The sequence below is a fragment of the Podarcis vaucheri genome (genome assembly GCF_965113315.1).
Source record: "Podarcis vaucheri genome assembly, chromosome: W".
NCBI lineage: Eukaryota > Metazoa > Chordata > Lepidosauria > Squamata > Lacertidae > Podarcis > Podarcis vaucheri.
Window position 1 is genome coordinate 33,731,832 of NC_138757.1, and position 19,386 is coordinate 33,751,217.

General features: G+C 47.6%; 1 protein-coding gene across 1 annotated transcript in view; it reads right to left on the reverse strand.

Annotated features, from left to right (window-relative positions):
* Positions 1-19,386, reverse strand: part of LOC309523285 (inositol polyphosphate 5-phosphatase OCRL-like) — a gene marked incomplete at both ends in the record, with an annotated part of 441,918 nt that overhangs the window by 58,083 nt on the left and 364,449 nt on the right. Inside the window, one exon of the mRNA XM_082207066.1 lies at positions 17,037-17,164. Coding sequence (XP_082063192.1) covers positions 17,037-17,164 — 128 coding nt within the window. The remainder of the gene's footprint in view (positions 1-17,036; positions 17,165-19,386) is intronic.

The window sequence follows — 19,386 nt, forward strand, 5'->3', positions numbered from 1 at the left end:
TTTTTACAGTCCTTTTTAAAGCGCTTCCCGCTTGTCAAAGTCTTTGCTTTGATCTCTTAAGCACGATCGGGAGACAGACTTCCTGGTTGCGTCTCCCGTTTTCAGCCGAATTTAATCACTTTGGTCCCGAAAATTTTAAAATCCCTACTCATGGGTTTGTAGTTTAGAGTCTGATTTTCCAAGAAGAAAGGTCAGCGCTCATCAGCAGCAGCCGCGCGGCTTCGCTTCCGCAGAAAGAGCGATGAACTCACAGCGCCGCTCCCCCTTCCACGTTCCGGAGCCCCTTACGGGGTTCCTTCCCGAAGATGTTGTTTCTTTTTCAGACAATCCCTGTAATTAAGGGATCAACTCAGTTCAAGGATTGGCGAAATCCTTATCAAAATTGATCTGGCAACGGAAGAGACCAAGAATCAAATTTCAATTACTAACTGATCGAAAGGAAAGGGGAGGATTCACTGTTCCAAATTTAAAATTATATTATGAATCATAGAATCATAGAATCATAGAATCATAGAATCATAGAATCATAGAGTTGGAAGAGACCACAAGGGCAATCGAGTCCAACCCCCTGCCAAGCAGGAAACACCATCAGAGCACTCCTGACATATGGTTGTCAAGCCTCTGCTTAAAGACCTCCAAAGTAGGAGACTCCACCACACTCCTTGGCAGCAAATTCCACTGTCGAACAGCTCTTACTGTCAGGAAGTTCTTCCTAATGTTTAGGTGGAATCTTCTTTCTTGTAGTTTGGATCCATTGCTCCGTGTCCGCTTCTCTGGAGCAGCAGAAAACAACCTTTCTCCCTCCTCTATGTGACATCCTTTTATATATTTGAACATGGCTATCATATCACCCCTTAACCTCCTCTTCTCCAGGCTAAACATGCCCAGCTCCCTTAGCCGTTCCACATAAGGCATTGTTTCCAGGCCTTTGACCATTTTGGTTGCCCTCCTCTGGACACGTTCCAGTTTGTCAGTGTCCTTCTTGAACTGTGGTGCCCAGAACTGGACACAGTACTCCAGGTGAGGTCTGACCAGAGCAGAATACAGTGGCACTATTACTTCCCTTGATCTAGATGCTATACTCCTATTGATGAGGCCCAGAATTGCATTGGCTTTTTTAGCTGCCGCGTCACACTGTTGGCTCATGTCAAGTTTGTGGTCAACCAAGACTCCTAGATCCTTTTCACATGTACTGCTCTCAAGCCAGGCGTCACCCATCTTGTATTTGTGCCTCTCATTTTTTTTTTGCCCAAGTGCAATACTTTACATTTCTCCCTGTTAGAATTCATCTTGTTTGTTTTGGCCCAGTTCTCTAATCTGTCAAGGTCGTTTTGAAGTGTGATCCTGTCCTCTGGGGTGTTAGCCACCCCTCCCAGTTTGGTGTCATCTGCAAATTTGATCAGGATGCTCTTGAGTCCATCATCCAAGTCATTGATAAAGATGTTGAATAAGACGGGGCCCAAGACAGAACCCTGTGGCACCCCGCTAGTCACTCTTCTCCAGGATGAAGAGGAACCATTGATGAGCACCCTTTGGGTTCGGTCAGTCAACCAGTTACAAATCCACTGAGTGGTAGCATAGTCAAGACCACATTTTACCAGCTTCTTTACAAGAATATCATGGGGCACCTTGTCAAATGCCTTGCTGAAATCAAGGTAGGCTACATCCACTGCGTTCCCTTCATCTACCAGGCTTGTAATTCTGTCAAAAAACGAGATCAGGTTAGTCTGACATGATTTATTTTTCAGAAATCCATGCTGACTATTGGTGATCACAGCATTCCTTTCAAGGTGCTCACAGACTGTTTGCTTAATGATCTGCTCCAGAATCTTCCCTGGTATTGATGTCAGACTGACTGGGCGGTAATTATTTGGGTCCTCTCTTTTCCCCTTTTTGAAAATAGGGACAACATTTGCCCTCCTCCAGTCTGCCGGGACTTCGCCTGTTCTCCAGGAATTCTCAAAGATGACTGCCAGTGGTTCTGAGATCACATCTGCCAGTTCTTTTAATACTCTTGGATGCAGTTCATCTGGCCCTGGAGACTTGAATACATCTAAACTAGCCAAGTATTCTTCTACTATCTCCTTAGTTATTCTGGGCTGTGTTTCCTCTGCTGAATCATTTGCTCCAAATTCTTCAGGTCGGGCATTGTTTTCTTTATCGGAGAAGACTGAGGCAAAGAAGGCATTGAGGAGTTCAGCCCTTTCTGTGTCCCCTGTTTGCATTTCACCATCTTCTCCTCTGAGTGACCCCACTGTTTCTTTGTTCTTCCTTTTGCTACGGACATACCCATAAAAGCCTTTTTTGTTGCTTTTAACCTCTCTAGCAAGCCTGAGTTCATTCTGTGCTTTAGCTTTTCTGACTTTGTGTCTACACGTGCTGGCTATTTGTTTGAATTCCTCTTTGGTGGTTTTCCCCCTTTTCCATTTTTTGTACACATCCTTTTTTAATCTTAACTCAGTTAATAGTTCTTTAGATAGCCACCCTGGCTTCTTTAGGCACCTTCCATGTTTCCGTCTCATTGGTATTGCCTGACGTTGTGCTTTTACTATCTCCCTCTTAACAAACTCCCAGCCATCATGAACTCCCTTTCCTTTTAGTATTACTGTCCATGGGATCTCACCCAGCACTTCCCTAAGTTTTAGGAAGTCAGCTTTCTTAAAGTCAAGAAATTGAGTCCTAGTATGCTTGGCTGCTCCTTTCCGCTGTATAGTAAACTTCAGAAGAGCATGATCACTCGCGCCTAATGATCCTTCCACTTCTACCCCACTAACCAGGTCATCAACATTGGTTAGGACCAGATCTAAAATGGCTGTTCCTCTTGTTGCTTCTCCCACTTTCTGGACAATGAAGTTGTCTGCAAGGCCAGTGAGGAATCTGTTTGACCTTATGCTCTTGGCTGAGTTTGACATCCAACAAATATCCGGGTAATTGATGTCCCCCATTACTACTATCTCCCTTCCTTTTGCATGCTTGGCCATCTGTTCCAGGAAGGCATCATCTATGTCCTCCGTTTGGCTTGGGGATCTATAGTAAACTCCCACAATGAGGTCCCTGTTATTCTTTTCTCCCTTAATTTTGACCCAAATGCTCTCACTTTGGCTTTGAGGTTCTAAATCTTGGATCTCTTCACAGGTATACACATCCTTGACATATAACGCCACTCCTCCTCCTTTCTTGTCTGTTCTGTTTCTCTGAAATAGTTTGTATCCCTCCATTATTACATTCCAATCGTGGGACTTATCCCACCAGGTTTCAGTGATGCCTATTATGTCATATTTAGTTTGCTGTACCAAGAGCTCAAGCTCATCTTGTTTATTTCCCATGCTTTGCGCATTAGTGTACAGACATTGAAGTCCATTAATCATTCCCCCGTGTCTCTTATTTAAGGATTTTTTCCTCCCACCACTAGGTCTGCGTGCTGTTTGCTCCATTTGGTCTATGACATTTGGATGATCATCTTCATCAATTGATAGACTCCTACCTTCAGGAGCACTGTCTCCCTCCCCCACATTAGTCAGTTTAAAGCCCTCCTGATGAGGTTTCTGAGATTTTTGGCAAAAACATTCCTCCCAACCGTTGTGAGGTGCAGCCCATCGCTTGCCAGAAGTCCATCTTCAAGAAACTGCAGTCCGTGATCTAAGAATCCAAACCGTTCCTGTTTACACCATTTGCGAAGCCAGCTGTTCACTTCCACTATTTTTCCCTCTCTCCCTGGGCCACGTCGTTCAACTGGGAGGACAGATGAGATGACAATTTGTGCATTTAATTGCTTCAATTTCCTGCTTATCCTGCTTATGTTAGGTTAAGGCATGGATCACTTTAGAAAACACAGACTTACTGGACTTGGAGGGATTCAATAATAGATTTGGGTGGCATTCGTATTTATGGCATAATAAGGTGAAGCTACCCAGGGGTTTTTCAAATCATATTTTTAGAGGTGCTCTATACGAAGTTTGGGGGAAAAACAAAAATTTATTAGAAAGATACACACCCTGGTGGCTATCACCGATAGATATACTAACAACAAAAAAACTAAACATGGAAGGAAAAAGAATAACATATGAATATATATTAGTAAAAACGGAGGGAGGATGGAAAGTGAAAACATTTGAGGAATTAAAAAATGAGTTGACAGGGTGGTTAGAGTATCACCAGATAAATGCTTTATGGAAGGAGGAAAAAAAATTAGGATTCAGCGAGAAAAAATCTAAATATCAAACAGAAATTTTGGAAGGGAAAACAAAACTTTTATCTAAGATGTATAACTTTTTATTGGAGTGGGATACCAAGGATGAGGTAATTAAGGAAGTGATGGTAAAGTGGGCAATTGGATTTGGTTATAATATAGAATATGACAATTGGGTAAATTTATGGAATAAAGAGATGAAATTCACGGCATGTTCCACCCTAAGAGAAAACCTAGAGAAGATGATGTACCGGTGGTATATTACCCCGGTCAAATTGGCGAAAATGTACAAAACGGGAAACAAAACTTGTTGGAAAAGTTAAATTAAAGATGAGGACCTTTCTCATATGTGGTGGGTATGCGAGAAAATGAAAAGATTTTGTAACCTGATATATGATGAATTAAAGAAACTTTTTAGATATACCTTCCCCCCCAAAAAACGGAGACATTCCTATTAGGGATAATAGGGGATGAAATAAAAAAAGAAGACCATAAGTTATTTCAATATGCAATGGTGGTAGCTAGGGTCCTTGTAGCACAAAAATGGAAGTCATCAGAGATTTCAACAGTTCTGGAATGGCAGGCAAAACTTTTTCAATATACTGAATTAGCAAAAATTACAAATAAAATTCGACACCAAAAAGGGTCAAAGTTCACAGAAGAATGGAGTAAATTTGTGACATATATAGAATTGTACTATAGAAGTTTAAGAACTACAGCAGGACTAGGAAAATTCTTGTGACGTGTGTAGAAAAGCAGAAGAAACTGTAAGAGGAGATGTATATTATGAAAACCGCAACTGGGATGGAAGGAAGTCGAGGCGCGATTTAGCACAAGGGAAATAAGTTGAAATAAAGAATGAATGTAAAGATTGTTTTTTTGTTTTTTGGAAAATGACAATAAAAAGTATTTTTTTTTAAAAAAAAAGAAGCAATGTGTGCTGGTCCCGGGGGGGTTACCGTGAGGCGTGGTCAGAGTCCGGTCCTGGGTCGAGGGTCTGGAGACTGTCCACCAAGGGCGAAGCGGGGTCCAAAGCAAGAAGCCGGGCGTGGTCGGGAACTCCGGGAAAACAGGTCTGGGTCATGACAGAAACAGGTTTCCAACGACGTTGCTCCCGCAACCTGGGACTGGGCTGACTGGCCTTTATCTCCTCTGGGGCCTAGGGCGGTCCCGGCCCACAGGTGACTTGCCTCCCCTGGCCTTAAGGCGAGCACTCCTCCTGATAGAACTTAGTTCCCTCCGCCTCTCTGCCCTGAGCCTCTGCAGCTCAGGAGGGGCTGGAGGGTTACTGGACCCAGAGGCCGCCTCACCTTCCCCTGACAGGGCTGGGAGAGGAGCACCTGCAGGCAATGGGTCCTCAATCACCCCCGGAGCCAGAGTGGATTCATCTGGTGTCTGCTCCTGAAGATCTGGCAGAGGTGAGGGCCCTTCAGATCCAAGGCCCTGCCTCGGCTCAGCCGGCCCTGGAGGCGGGGACTCCTGTGCAGGCTGGGATTCCTCCGGTTCAGCCTCTGAATCAGATTCCCAGGCCATCACACAATGTTTGATGTGCCCTCTCACAAAGTCCATTCATCCAAGGAGACTATGGACTTGACAAATCATGTTGAATTCCTTTCTCAGTCAGAAAAGCTTCAAACTGCTGAGAAGTGAATTCTCCCCCTCAATCTGTAAATAAGCATTTCACCTGTTTACCATGCACATTTTTCAACCAAGCACAGAATTCCTTGAACCTAGGAAACGCTTCTGATTTCTGCTTGAGATTGAACACATGAATATATCTGGAAAATGAATCAATGAGGACCATGAAGTACCTGGCTCCACCCAAAGAGGGTGTTAGTGGAGCAACGAGATCAGCATGCACTACCTGGTATGGTTCTGTAGCTTGTCTACTAGACAACTTACCTTTTGCAGCCATTTTAACCGTGTTTGCTGCGCATGCCTTACACTTCATGTTAAAATGACCAAGTTTCCTGTGATAATCATTAATATATCCTGCATGTAAAACCTTGTTAGTATCTGCAATACAACAAGTTTCATCCTGCACAACATCAACAGAAGCATCATAATGCAATACAAACAAATGATCAATATAATCAGCATGCAATGCAAAGTCATCTTTCTTGGTGATGGTGCACTTCCTTTTCTTTAAGGAAAGTCTACGTCCTGTTCAGTCAGCTGTGAGACGCTCAGTAGGTTGTGTGCAGCATCTGGAACGAAAAGAACATTGCATATCGATGCATCCAAGCTGTGAAGAACAACCATTCCATAGCCTTGACTGGAGATCATGTGGTCATCCGCTTGGTGAATCGCACCTTCCTGCAGAGTAAAGGACATAAACAGGTGTTTGTCCCGACAAATGTGCCTGGTGGCTCCAGAGTCGACGATGAAGAAAGATCTAGACGTCTTCTGGACCTTTGGAGTGAAGCGTGAGACCATTGCCTTGTGTTGCGTCGCCTTGGACTTCTGACCTTTGCCTTTGCCTTTTCCACGCGTCGAGCTTTCACTGCACTGATCTGTTGCCTTGGCCTTGGGATGTTTGTTATCTGTCTTTACGTGGCCTAGACGTCCACATGAGTAGCATTTCACTGCCTTCAAAGCTTTGGCGCCATCTAGTGGTTTCACTGCATTCTGGGATGACGTCTGTGAGGACTCCCCCTTAGTGATGCAGCTAGCACTTCAGCAATCCGCTTCATTCAACACCACAGCAGTAACATGCGCTACCGTTAGCTGAGCAGTAGGCGAAAAAGCAAGCTGGCTGTCAATCGCTTCCCAACTTGAACCCAAAGAATGTAGAATCATGAAGGAATACACAGCCTCTGGAAAGGTGATTCCACGCTGTTGCAACTCATGCCTGAGATTCTGCATTTCCATGAGGTGAGCACGTACATCTGCTCCTTCAACAAGTGCCATATCATGCAACTTGGCATAAAAGAACAAAGAAGCGCCCGCTTCTGTTCTCAAATGTGACTCTTGGATACTGTGCCACATCTGCCTGGCTGAGGCCTTGTGACACAAAAGACATAGCTGTTCAGGAGACACAATAAGCGTCAGAGTTCCCCTTGCTTTGGAATCCTTAGCCTTCCATTCATCGGTCACTGGAGCTGGGGGGGGGCGCCTGTTATCATATTAAACAGACCCTCTTTTTTTAGCAGAGCTTCTGCATACTGCACCCAGTTTTGATAATTCCCTTTTCCAAGCTTTGGAAATCCAAATGCGTTTTCTAGAGCCTCTGTTACTCATGGACTAGCCATCTCTGTGTCTTTAAAGCAAGCTGCGTCTATTTACCAGCAGCGTTCCAAAAGCACACTTTCTTAAGGCCTTTCTCCTGTCGCTACCGGGAAGAAGTTCAAAGTCCACCCTTTATTGCCATTAATTAGGGACTGGCAGGTTTCCCGGGGCAAGAGCACATACCTCTCATCAATCTTCTTGACACACAGAGAAGATAAGCTGCATTCCGTTCTTCTGCCGTTTGTCTGGGCCGATAACCAAAAATGTCGGAACTCTGTTCGATCTGATAAAGCTCCATTTTCTGGCCGAGCCTTTGAAATCGCCTCCAATGAATAATTAACGACCTCAAGCCTTTGATAAAGCTCCAAGGCACATTCTTCAATCAACAGAGTTCCCAGCACAGGGAAGGATGAGACAGTATGAGCTACATTGTAAAGAGTTTTATTTTCTAGCTACGCAGAACAGAAAAGACATCCTCTCTCTATGGAAGCAGAGAGCAACTGAACAAAGGAACAAAAGAACATCAATGGTTCCTCTTCATCCTGGAGAAGAGTGACTAGTGGGGTGCCACAGGGTTCTGTCTTGGGCCCGGTCTTATTCAACATCTTTATCAATGACTTGGATGATGGACTCAAGGGCATCCTGATCAAATTTGCAGATGACACCAAACTGGGAGGGGTGGCTAACACCCCAGAGGACAGGATCACACTTCAAAACGACCTTGACAGATTAGAGAACTGGGCAAAAATAAACAAGATGAATTTTAACAGGGAGAAATGTAAAGTATTGCACTTGGGCAAAAAAAATGAGAGGCACAAATACAAGATGGGTGACACCTGGCTTGAGAGCAGTACATGTGAAAAGGATCTAGGAGTCTTGGTTGACCACAAACTTGACATGAGCCAACAGTGTGACGCGGCAGCTAAAAAAGCCAATGCAATTCTGGGCTGCATCAATAGGAGTATAGCATCTAGATCAAGGGAAGTAATAGTGCCACTGTATTCTGCTCTGGTCAGACCACACCTGGAGTACTGTGTCCAGTTCTGGGCACCACAATTCAAGAAGGACACTGACAAACTGGAACGTGTCCAGAGGAGGGCAACCAAAATGGTCAAAGGCCTGGAAACGATGCCTTATGAGGAACGGCTAAGGGAGCTGGGCATGTTTAGCCTGGAGAAGAGGAGGTTAAGGGGTGATATGATAGCCATGTTCAAATATATAAAAGGATGTCACATGGAGGAGGGAGAAAGGTTGTTTTCTGCTGCTCCGGAGAAGCGGACACGGAGCAATGGATCCAAACTACAAGAAAGAAGATTCCACCTAAACATTAGGAAGAACTTCCTGACAGTGAGAGCTGTTTGACAGTGGAATTTGCTGCCAAGGAGTGTGGTGGAGTCTCCTTCTTTGGAGGTCTTTAAGCAGAGGCTTGACAACCATATGTCAGGAGTGCTCTGATGGTGTTTCCTGCTTGGCAGGGGGTTGGACTCGATGGCCCTTGTGGTCTCTTCCAACTCTATGATTCTATGATTCTATGATTCTATGAAAGGAAACAGGAAACCACTAACGTCACATCCCGTCTCCTTTCCCGTGAGACTGCCAACAGTCTGGAAGCCCTGGAATGTAAACAGAGTCCTGTGACTTCACGCAGCTGCACAGTGATAAGAACAGAAACTAACATAGAGTGCGTGCTGATTTAAATTTAAGTGCTGGGGGGCTGGAATTAAAGTACTTTGTGGCTGGATTTTAAAGTGCTTTCCGGATTGAAATAAAGTTAGTAGAAGGCAGGAGGCTCCAACCTCAGCAATAAAAGTGTAATAGGAGTCATAGTGTGATTGCAAGCAAGTGGGGGCATCCAGAGCAGCCCACAATTGGCTCCATTGCATTGGTTTAAGTGGGGGCTTCTGTGTGGGTGTTTCTTCTGTGTCTACAAGAGAGGTTTTGCTGGCAAAAACCTTAAATAATATAATACAATGGTGAGCGGGCAACTACTTTGAACCTTTATATTGTGCTTGGTCGTGAATCTATTTAGGGTAAGAACTAGCTTGCCGATACTTAGTGGGCATAGGAAGTAGCCAGTGTGGTTAATACTGAACTAGCTTGCTTGCTTTAATCTAGCTGGTTCGCTTTTAAAGGGACGCAGCAAAGTATGTGTAGACAATACTGAACTAGTTGGCGTAATTTTCTCTTTCTGCTGGGCCAGGTAGGGCAATACTGAATTGTTAGCGCACCCTGGTATTGCGGTTCTCATAGTATTTCTGCTTTATCGGGATGGCTTCTGGGGGAAAATCAGCAGGCTTCTTCCCTTAACAATGGAGGGTCAGGCATGCAGGGTGGCTCACAAATGCCTGCAATGCCATGCAACCCCCAGGCCTTTGCCCAACTTTTCTCTGCTTTCAAAACATTTTATTTGCAGTGTAGGCCAAGAGTCGCTGAGCTCCCAGTGCCGTCAGGAGCATCTCAGGATTGTATCCCAGATACCCTCCCTTGCAGCCAGGAGCAACCGGGCACCTCAGCTTCCGGTTCAGGCATTGCGCAGCCCAGAGGCACTGCCACCAGTCGGCCCCAAACGCGTTCTCAGTCTTCTCGTTCCCAAAAGTCCAAATCAGGTTCTGGTGGTGGCAAGGCACCTGCCAAAGGTTCCAGCAGTTCTAATTCACAACAGGTTTTTCCAGGAGCTGCCGCCTCAGTCTACTCCAACAGAGGGTGGATCCGGGACCCCTTCAGAGGAGGAACAGTGTCAGGGGTTCAGGAGCAAAGGCGAGGGCAAGGGAGGAAACAGAGAGTGAAGGGGAGGAGTCCGAAGGAAAGATGAGCGATGACGACGACCCGAGATCTCCGAGTCTTTCCAGTGAATCGGAAGATTCACAGAAAGGAGCGCCAGTGACCAGAGCAAGGGGGGAGCTTAGGGGGACACCCCAGGAAGAAGGGACAAAAGGGGTTCAGAGAGCAGCAGTTGGAAATCGGGGCCAACATCCCCAACAGAGCGCAGTGGGGAAGAAGGGCGCCAGGCATCGGGATCAGGCGGCTCGCCGCAGGGGGGAGGACATGAGTCAGGAGTGGCCACACCTCCATCGGAGAGAGAAGAAACGGTCAAATGGAAAGTGGGAGGTTGGGCGCGCGCGCCAAGTTCAAATGCACAGGAAGGCGGCACAGTAAGCAGCCCAGAAAGGGAGCCAGGTCCTAAAGCCCGCCGCAAGGAGACAGAAGGGTCCGGGGGGTCAGCGTCAGAAGAGTCCCGGAAGGAAGAGACCACGGGGGGCAGAGGGACCCAGAGAAGAACGGTCAGGAGGAAAAGGTGGAGTAAGGCTAGGGTATTAAGTTGGTGTACAGGAGGCGGAGACTCAGACGGAGCTTCGCCGGTCTAGCTTATAAGACGTAGAGTTGCGCGCTACAGCTTGAAAATGGAAACTGTAAATCAATAAAGACTTTTATACAGTGAATGCTGGCTAGCGTGATCCTCTGTGAGCTCGGATCTGGAAGCAGCTCTGACAAACAGCATGGACCTCAAGGCGCGCCCTCAGTCGCCGACCCAACCCCTGTTACCAGTGAGGGTCAGGGGGGTAAGAGAAAGGCGAAGAAGAAACACACTTCAAAGAAGAGCAAGAGAAGTAAGCCGTCCAACACCGAGGATGAATCAGGTACTTCCTCTTCTGATTCTGATAGTGATGCCCCCCTGGAAGGATACTGGGGTTTTGATGAGGATAGTTCCGGGCTTCCTTTGTGGGTGCATGAGAGGAAGGCTAACTCTCATCACAAGACTTTTAATGGGTCCCTTGAATGTAAGGGGGAGGCTTTGGTGGAAGATGTAAAAACTTCCACCAATTTGTCCACAGATTTCATACTAGGGAAACACCTGTCCCACAGGAAGAGGACAAAGTTCCTTAATGGGGATTATGTGGATATTTTCATGCTGCTACCACCAGCAAAGATGTCTGGAAAAGGGGAAAAGAATTGTTCCTTTGGGAAGCGGAGGTATAGGACACCGAGGGCTGAGCGCACTTTCAATAACTGGTTGGATGGGTTCCAGGTCTTTATGGGGGTGGTTTGCACTGCTTATCCGAAACGCGCTATGCACTTCGTAGCCCATATGGCTCACGTGAGAAGGGCATTCGCGCTGGCTGGGGAGGCCGTGGCTCTAACTTGTGACGAGGACTTTCATAGAAATGCATCCCTTTTACCCTCCACCCGCTGGGACCTGAGGGACCAAAATTATTGGATGGAGCACGTGGGCCCCTACATAGAAAAGAAACTTCAGGAATCGGCTAAGTTTGGAAAGGCTGAAACAAAGCGTCGACGGCAGTGGTGGGAATATAACAGGGGTGTGTGTATGCGGCCAACCTGTAAGTATATACACGAGTGCGAGAAGTGCCTCGGCAACCATCCAGCCACGGCATGTTATAAAGGTAAAGAGCCCTTTCGGGGTGGCAGGGGGTACTCCAATCACAGCGCAAGGGGCGCCCCTGGATCCTCCCACGAGGCAGCCGGTAACCGCCAGTAACGCGAACCTCAGGTTTGTTGGGATACTGCCAGGGAAACAAAGGCCATCATGTCCCCAAATTTTTCCCCGGCCTGGGCTTTCCACCCCCCTTCTGCTTCTGGCCATCTGCAGGCTTCTTCCTTTGTTTATTTCCAGTCTTTGGACAAAACTTCTGAGTATGACCTTGGGTCCCACAGTTCCAGCACTTCACAGCTGCCAACACTTTGGCTCCCCCTGGAGGCTGGAATGCTGCCTGGGATAACGCCACAGTCAGCTCCCCCTGCAGCTTGCAACTGGTGCCCTCGGCATCCCTGCAATCACTCTCCATCTGGGAAACAGCTAGAACCTCCGACACAGGGCTGGGATGACCACCAGATGGGTTACTTTCAAAGCATTCCACATCTGACTTGCTGTCATGTTGCCAGCCAGTGTTACAATTTCCTCCAGAGAGACGGACAAGACAATTACGTCTATGACCCGTGAATCTTTGGCCTTCCATCTATCTGTCAGAGGAACTGGAGGCGCTTCACACACAGTATGCCACACTCCAAACTGTCGCAGCAGGCTCTCACAGCAACTTGCCCAGTTCTCATAATTGTGGCGATTCAACTTTGGGCACTGAGTGCCATCAGAGGCTTGTAAAAACTCCATTCCAGGTTTTTACTTGAGCCGTGAGTCTTTTTCACTTCAGAGACTCCTTATCTTGGCAACTCATAAATCATGATGCCTCTGGCTCTGCTCCCAGGCTAATTAGCCTGCCAGACTTCAAAGACTCTGCCGCGGCAAAAGAAAAGTCTCGCTTTCCCCCACATACCTCCGCAGTCTTTCGCAGTTTTACTCTCCTGTAAGTGCCATGAATCTGGACCCGAAACCTGTTGTTGGGATACTGCCAGGGAGACAAAGGCCATCATGCCCCCACGTCGTCTCCAGACGATCCATTGACCTCCTGTAGAAACGCAGTATCAGTCAATTAGTGACACAAGCCTCAGAAACAGCTGTCCACATTCCAAGGACTTGTGCACGCCCTTTGCAGAGTTCGAACAACGAAAGATGCACTCAGGAGAGCATATTTACAACTTTATTCAGCGTTGGTCAGAACAAAGAAAAAAACATGACTGCCTGCCTGCGTGTCGAGGCACAGAGAGAGAAAACAACAGCTATATACATAACAGAAACTTCCTGTGAGCCGGAAGTACGCAGGCTGTGACACAACAACCTGCTCCCTTTTTAAGGTGGAACGGAAATATCCTAACAGGGTTGGCCTTCTCACCAATTAGGCTCCATCCTTTAAAAGCCCTCCTTGACCTGTATCCTAATAAAAAAGCTGCGAAATACCTTTGGGAGGGGTTTTCCCTTGGTTTTAGAATTCCAGTTTAATTCCCACCTAACTCTGGCGACCCTCTGAACCAAAAATCTGTAAGAGAAATTCCTGAAATAGCAAAAAAGAAAATTCAGAAGGAAATCAAGGCTGGGAGGGTGGCAGGCCCCTTTAAGAACCCCCCTATCGAAGGACTTCACATTTCACCGCTGGGTATTGTCCCTAAGAAGGCCCCCGGTGAGTTTCGCATGATTCACAACCTCTCTTATCCAAGGGGAGGCTCTGTCAATGATGCAATACCTCAGGAGCTTTGTACCGTGAAATATGCTTCCTTTGACCAGGCAGTGAAAATGATTCGTAAATTTGGTAATGGGGCACTACTAGCAAAATGTGACATTGAGTCGGCATTCCGCCTCCTGCCAGTGCACCCAGAGGTTTTCTGTTGGTTGGGACTTAGATTTGAAGGGGCATATTTCATTGACAAAGCAATGCCAATGGATTCCTCTGTGGCATGTGCTGCATTTGAGTCCTTTAGCACATTCCTGGATTGGGCACTACGTTTTAGAACAGGGTCTGTTGGAGTGTCACATTACCTGGATGACTTTATTCTCATAGCAGATAGTAGGCAGCAGTGTTCCACGTTATTGGAAGCATTCACCTCCCTGGCAGAAGAGCTAGGTGTCCCGTTGGCAGCTGACAAAACTGAGGGCCCTGCTACAACTATGGTTTATCTGGGCATTGAATTAGATACAATTGCGCAAACTTCCAGGTTACCAAAGGAAAAACTATTTGCACTTAGGGACTTAATTCGACAGCTTCTTCCACTAAAAAAGGTTACCCTTAGACAAATTCAGTCACTACTAGGTCACCTAAATTTTGCTTGTAGGGTCGTTTCGCCGGGCCATCTGTTTTGTGGCCACCTCGCAAGATTGTCAGTGGGCCTTCAAGCACCACAACACAGGGTGCGCCTTTCCAAGGGAGTTAAATCAGACCTTGGAGTATGGCTAGAGTTTCTGGATAGGTATAACGGCATCTCTCTGTGGCAGGACAGCATGTCTCTTGCCGCAGATTTTCAGGTCCAGTCCGATGCGGCAGGTTCTCTGGGGTTCGGGGTATTTTAAAGGACAATGGTGTGCCCAGCGTTGGCCCCCGGCATGGCAGGGAGAGCCCATCACTCGTGACCTCACCTTCCTGGAATTCTTCCCCATTGTGGTGGCAGTACACTTATGGGCTAGGGAGTTTAGTAATCATAGGGTGTGCTTCTGGACAGACAATCAGGCGGTTGTGTCTGTCCTATCTAAGCAGTCTTCATGTTCTCCCAGGCTTGGAAACCTATTACGTTCCTTTGTCCTTTTGTGCCTTGAGCAGAATATTCATTTTTCCGCCAAGTTTGTTACTGGCATCAACAATGACATCGCGGATGCTCTGTCTCGTTTTCAGATGGACCGCTTCCGCTCGTTAGCTCCAGAAGCTCAGCAGTTGCCACAGCCATTCCCGGAGCACCTCTGGAGCCTTGGGAACACAAAGTTATGAAGGGAGTATTAGCCTCAGTGGCTCCTTCCACACTGAGATCCGATAAGAAAGCTTGGTCGGACTTCTTAAGGTTTCGCAATAACATACCTAATGCTGGGCTAGATTCCCCACCTTCAAATGCCGAGGTCCTTCGGTATCTGGTGCATTTGAAGGATTTGGGCAGGACAGCAAAGTCCCTTAACATGCAGTCTGCTGCGATATCCTTCTTTTGCAAGGCCGTGTATTCCACTGACCCTTGCGCAGACTTCATAGTTCGTAAGGCCTTGGAGGGCTGGCGCAGGCTACAGCCTGCCAGTTTTGACAAGAGGAGGCCCATAACCTATGACATCCTGCACCAGATTCACAAAAAAATAAGGACAATATGCTAGTCTAAGTACGAGGCCCGCTTATTCTCAGCCGCTTATTCCCTCGCCTTTTTCGGTGCACTTCGCATCGGGGAGGTGGTGTGTGAGGGTGGCCTGGATTCCATTCAACGGGGAATCCTTTTAAGCGACCTAACATTATCTAGCACTGATTTAATCTTGCATGTGCAAAGTTCAAAGACTGACCAACAGGGAAGAGGGGCCCTTATCCGGCTTTTAGCAACACAAAAGATAGGACCTTGCCCGGTCAAGGACATTAGACGTTTCCTATACATGAGACCTAACAACCCCGGCCCTTTCTTAATACATGCTGATGGCTCCCTTCTGGCAAGGCACCGATTCACGCGTGTCATGCAAATGGCAATTGCTGCTTGTGGCCTTCCCCTGGTGGAGTTTGCTGCTCACTCTTTCCGGATAGGGGCGGCCACCACGGCTGTGCACATTGGCCTCTTGGCTGAGAGGATAAAGAACATGGGTCGCTGGAAATCGGACACCTACAAAGCTTATGTTAGAAAAAAAATTATGACAAAATACATCATACCTGACCATAGCTTGTTCTTTCATTTCCCTTCCAGGAGACAAGAGGGTGTGCATTTGGTTAGCGGGCCACAGCATTGTTCATTGGACAAGGAACCGTGCCATTGGCACCGGCTTGGGTCAAAGGCTGAACTTACCTCCAATTGTTGATGTAGCCTGGATTGCTCGGAGGGGAATGCGCGGGGCTGAATTCATGCCAGTGGTGATGGCCAGAGCCGCTTCAGAAGGCCCACCAGATGCCCTAGTCATCCAGCTGGGCAAGAACGACTTAGCATATTGAAAGGCCATAGATCTGAAATGGAGCATTTTTGGGGACTTTGACGAACTGAAGAAGAAGAAGAAGAGTTTGGATTTGATATCCCGCCTTTCACTCCCCTTCAGGAGTCTCAAAGCGGCTAACATTCTCCTTTCCCTTCCTCCCCCACAACAAACACTCTGTGAGTTGAGTGGGGCTGAGAGACTTCAAAGAAGTGTGACTGGCCCAAGGTCACCCAACAGCTGCATTTGGAGGAGCGGAGACGCGAACCCGGTTCCCCAGATTACGAGACTACCGCTCTTAACCACTACACCACACTGGCTCTCATTGATCGCCTCTTATCCCAGCATCACCATTCTGTGGTCTTTGCTGCTGGAAAGGTGGGTTTGGAGGGACTGTCGGTGCACAATCGCAATGAATAAAGCTAGGAAAATACTAGAACGGGCTGTGGTGCATAGAGTGGCGGCTCGGGGGGGGGTGTCATTGGCCACCCCGACATCCAGTTCAGCAAGGAGGCCCTCTACAGAGTTGATGGTGTGCATCTTCTGGATGCTGGAAATGATATTTGGTTGGATGACATTTCTTCTGGAATTAGGGATTGGTTGCAGGTCTGAGGGTATTGGTGGTGAGCTATTGCTCGAGTGGCGGTTAGGCACTGGCAAGGGTATTGTTATGCAGATGAGAGGGGGAGGAAGCGCCATCACCTTCCCCCAAATCGAAGGGTAGTCCAGTAAAGGATTCTGGGGGGCACTGCCCTGTCCGAAGCCTATGGAGGTGTGGGCCTAAGGCACGCCCCTGAGCAGTGACCCTGGGGGAGCTCCTAGTTGATGTACATCAGCAGGACTCCCCCTGCTAGCGGTTAACCCTTGCCGTTCTTCAAGCAATCAGGCTGAAGCCGGTTAGTTGATAGGACCAATGCCTAAGCCAATACCGCTCAATTCCTGCAATCAATAAAGTTGTGGCCTTTTTTCGCCCATTAACCTTAAATGCTGTGTCTTGTGTCTTTATTTTCCAAGGGGAGAGGCAGGTACTCACCACGCAACATTTGGACTAGATGACTTTGGAAATCCCTTCTGATTCTATGCTTCTGTACACACCACAGACCAGCCAGGAAGAGATGGGGCTCTGGGGCCGACCTGGCGACAGAGGTGGCTGTCATGTGAGCACTCAAGGCAGCGCTGATACAGTCCATAGCAAATGACTGGTTCTGGCAGTGCCTCAAGGAAGATGAGTAGAGCTTTGGCCACCGAGTGGTTACTGCCAGCTATTGACAGCCTGTCAAGGAAAGTGTTCTATCCTATTACCTGCACCCTGCCTCCTTCCCAGGCTGGTACAAAGCAAGAAGCTTTGTCCTTATACATCTGGGCCCCCTTTTTGCGCAAGGTGGACCTTGAACCCACAGCCCTGAGATTAAGAGTGTCACGCTGTACCAACTGAGCCATCCCACTGTAATTATCCCACACCTCCCCTCTTGACGAAGCTGCCAGCAAAGCTGATCTGCAGAGGAAATGTCCTTCTGCAGGCATGGTTTCAATCCAAACAACAAATACTAGTGGTCAACTCCAAAAGTGCGGTCAACAAACCCTACTTGCCAAAGAACAATTGAACGCACCCTTGAAGCTCCTTTGCAGCCATGTCTTTACCTGTCTCCACACCTGACACCACGTATGATGCTAGATGTGGGGCCTGCAGGCCTGTCAAGATTCCCCACCTCTGCTCTATCTAGCCAGGCTGATGTATTCAAATGGGGGTTAAAGCTGTTAAGCTGTTTGGATGCATGACTGGACTTTACTGTGGGCATTTCATTTTGATGTGTCCCAGAGCCTTAAGGATGGGGTGGCCTAGGAACCTAAGCCACCAGGTATATAAAAGTGAGGTTCCACTCCAGCCAAGAGGGAAAGAAAACCACCAAGCAGCCCTGCTCCCCAACAATGCCCCCCAAAGAGGATATGGATCGTCTCAGGAATGCTGGTGTCCAGGCACTCAATTCTCTCCTGCAGCTCGTCCTGCGTGCCCGGGGTCCGGAAGAGGTCTTCCTGAAGCAGAGTATCACCCATGCGTTAGGAAGGGATGAGGTACATCCTGGATAGCATGCAGAACAATCCAGCCCTGGGGTGCATAATGTGAGGTCGAGGAATGCCACAATGGAGAGAAGCCCATCACCAAGAGAGCTGGCACCAGGGCTGAGAATTGTATCCCGCCTGCTTTCCACAGTAGCATTCCTACTACCCTTCTCCTGATTTGGGGCAATGGGAGAGTGAAGTCATTCCCCACTTCTTCTAGTGGCGAGTCTCAGAGAGCCGCTTTGCTAGGGAGAGACAGACAATGGTTGGGAACACTTGGGTTCTTCTGAGCCGCTCTAAGGAAGACCGTATGCTGGATGTCCCACCCGCTGCCGCTCCACCAAGGTGCCACTATACTCACAGCAGGAGTTTGTAAGAGCGAGTCAGTAGCTAAGATATAAATAACTTGTGACGTTTGGAACCTGCACACCCCAAAACTGGTACTGGATTCCAGCCCAAACCCATCCTTTCAATGGTACCATCCCCCTCACCTCACCTGGTGGCAGGCATTCTTGAAGAGGTGGTCCACCAAAAGCCAGATCTCCTTGGCCACTCAGTGGAGTCATCACCATCCTGGGGTACGATATCCAGAAACTGCTTCCCCTGGAGGTCCAATGACAAGCGGGACTGGCATGAGAACCTGACAGAATGTGTGCCTGTATGCATTCTTTCCTTGCTCCAGCTGGGTGGACAAGTCTTGCCCCCTGAGGCCACAACTAGGGCTGGGCGATAGCTGGCTTTCAACACTGTGATATATCAGTAGCTAAACATTGCAATACACCAATATATCATGATGTCTGAAATAAGAATGCAGCTATGTGGAGGCACTGGCTGGCTTCACAGTTTTCCCCGCATTGTGATTTTTGCTGGCGGCTGCTCTCTTGTGATTTGCTGCCCCCTGCAGGAGGGCAGGGGAAAGCTGAACCAGCAGAGTCCACAGGGGCTGCAGGAATCTAGAGAAGCATTGTCTGGCTTCACAGTTTTCCCCCACATGGTGTTTTTTGCATAGTACACACACACATCATGATTCGCAATATATTGCCAGGTCAGAAATTATGAAACCAGTCTCACTATCTAGACTTCAAGCTGATTTGAAAATATATATATACTGACATATCACCCGGCCCTAGCCACAGCAAGCATCTCAAATGGGAAAACAAAAAACAAATTGCTCGCACCCCAAATCCAAGCTCCCCCTCCCCTATTAATATGCAGCTAGTAATCCTCCCACTCCGGATGTGCAGTTCACCCAAAAGCTTACTGAATATGCAGCTGTGGACATGAGGTTTGGCTAACATTTTATTTAAATTGCTGGAACCTGCCCTGGGACCTTAGGGTGAAGGGCAGGAAATAAGTAACAAAAACAGCAACAGAACATGGATGGGCCTTCATAGGTTGATGGGCTGCAGCCCCAGCCAGCATG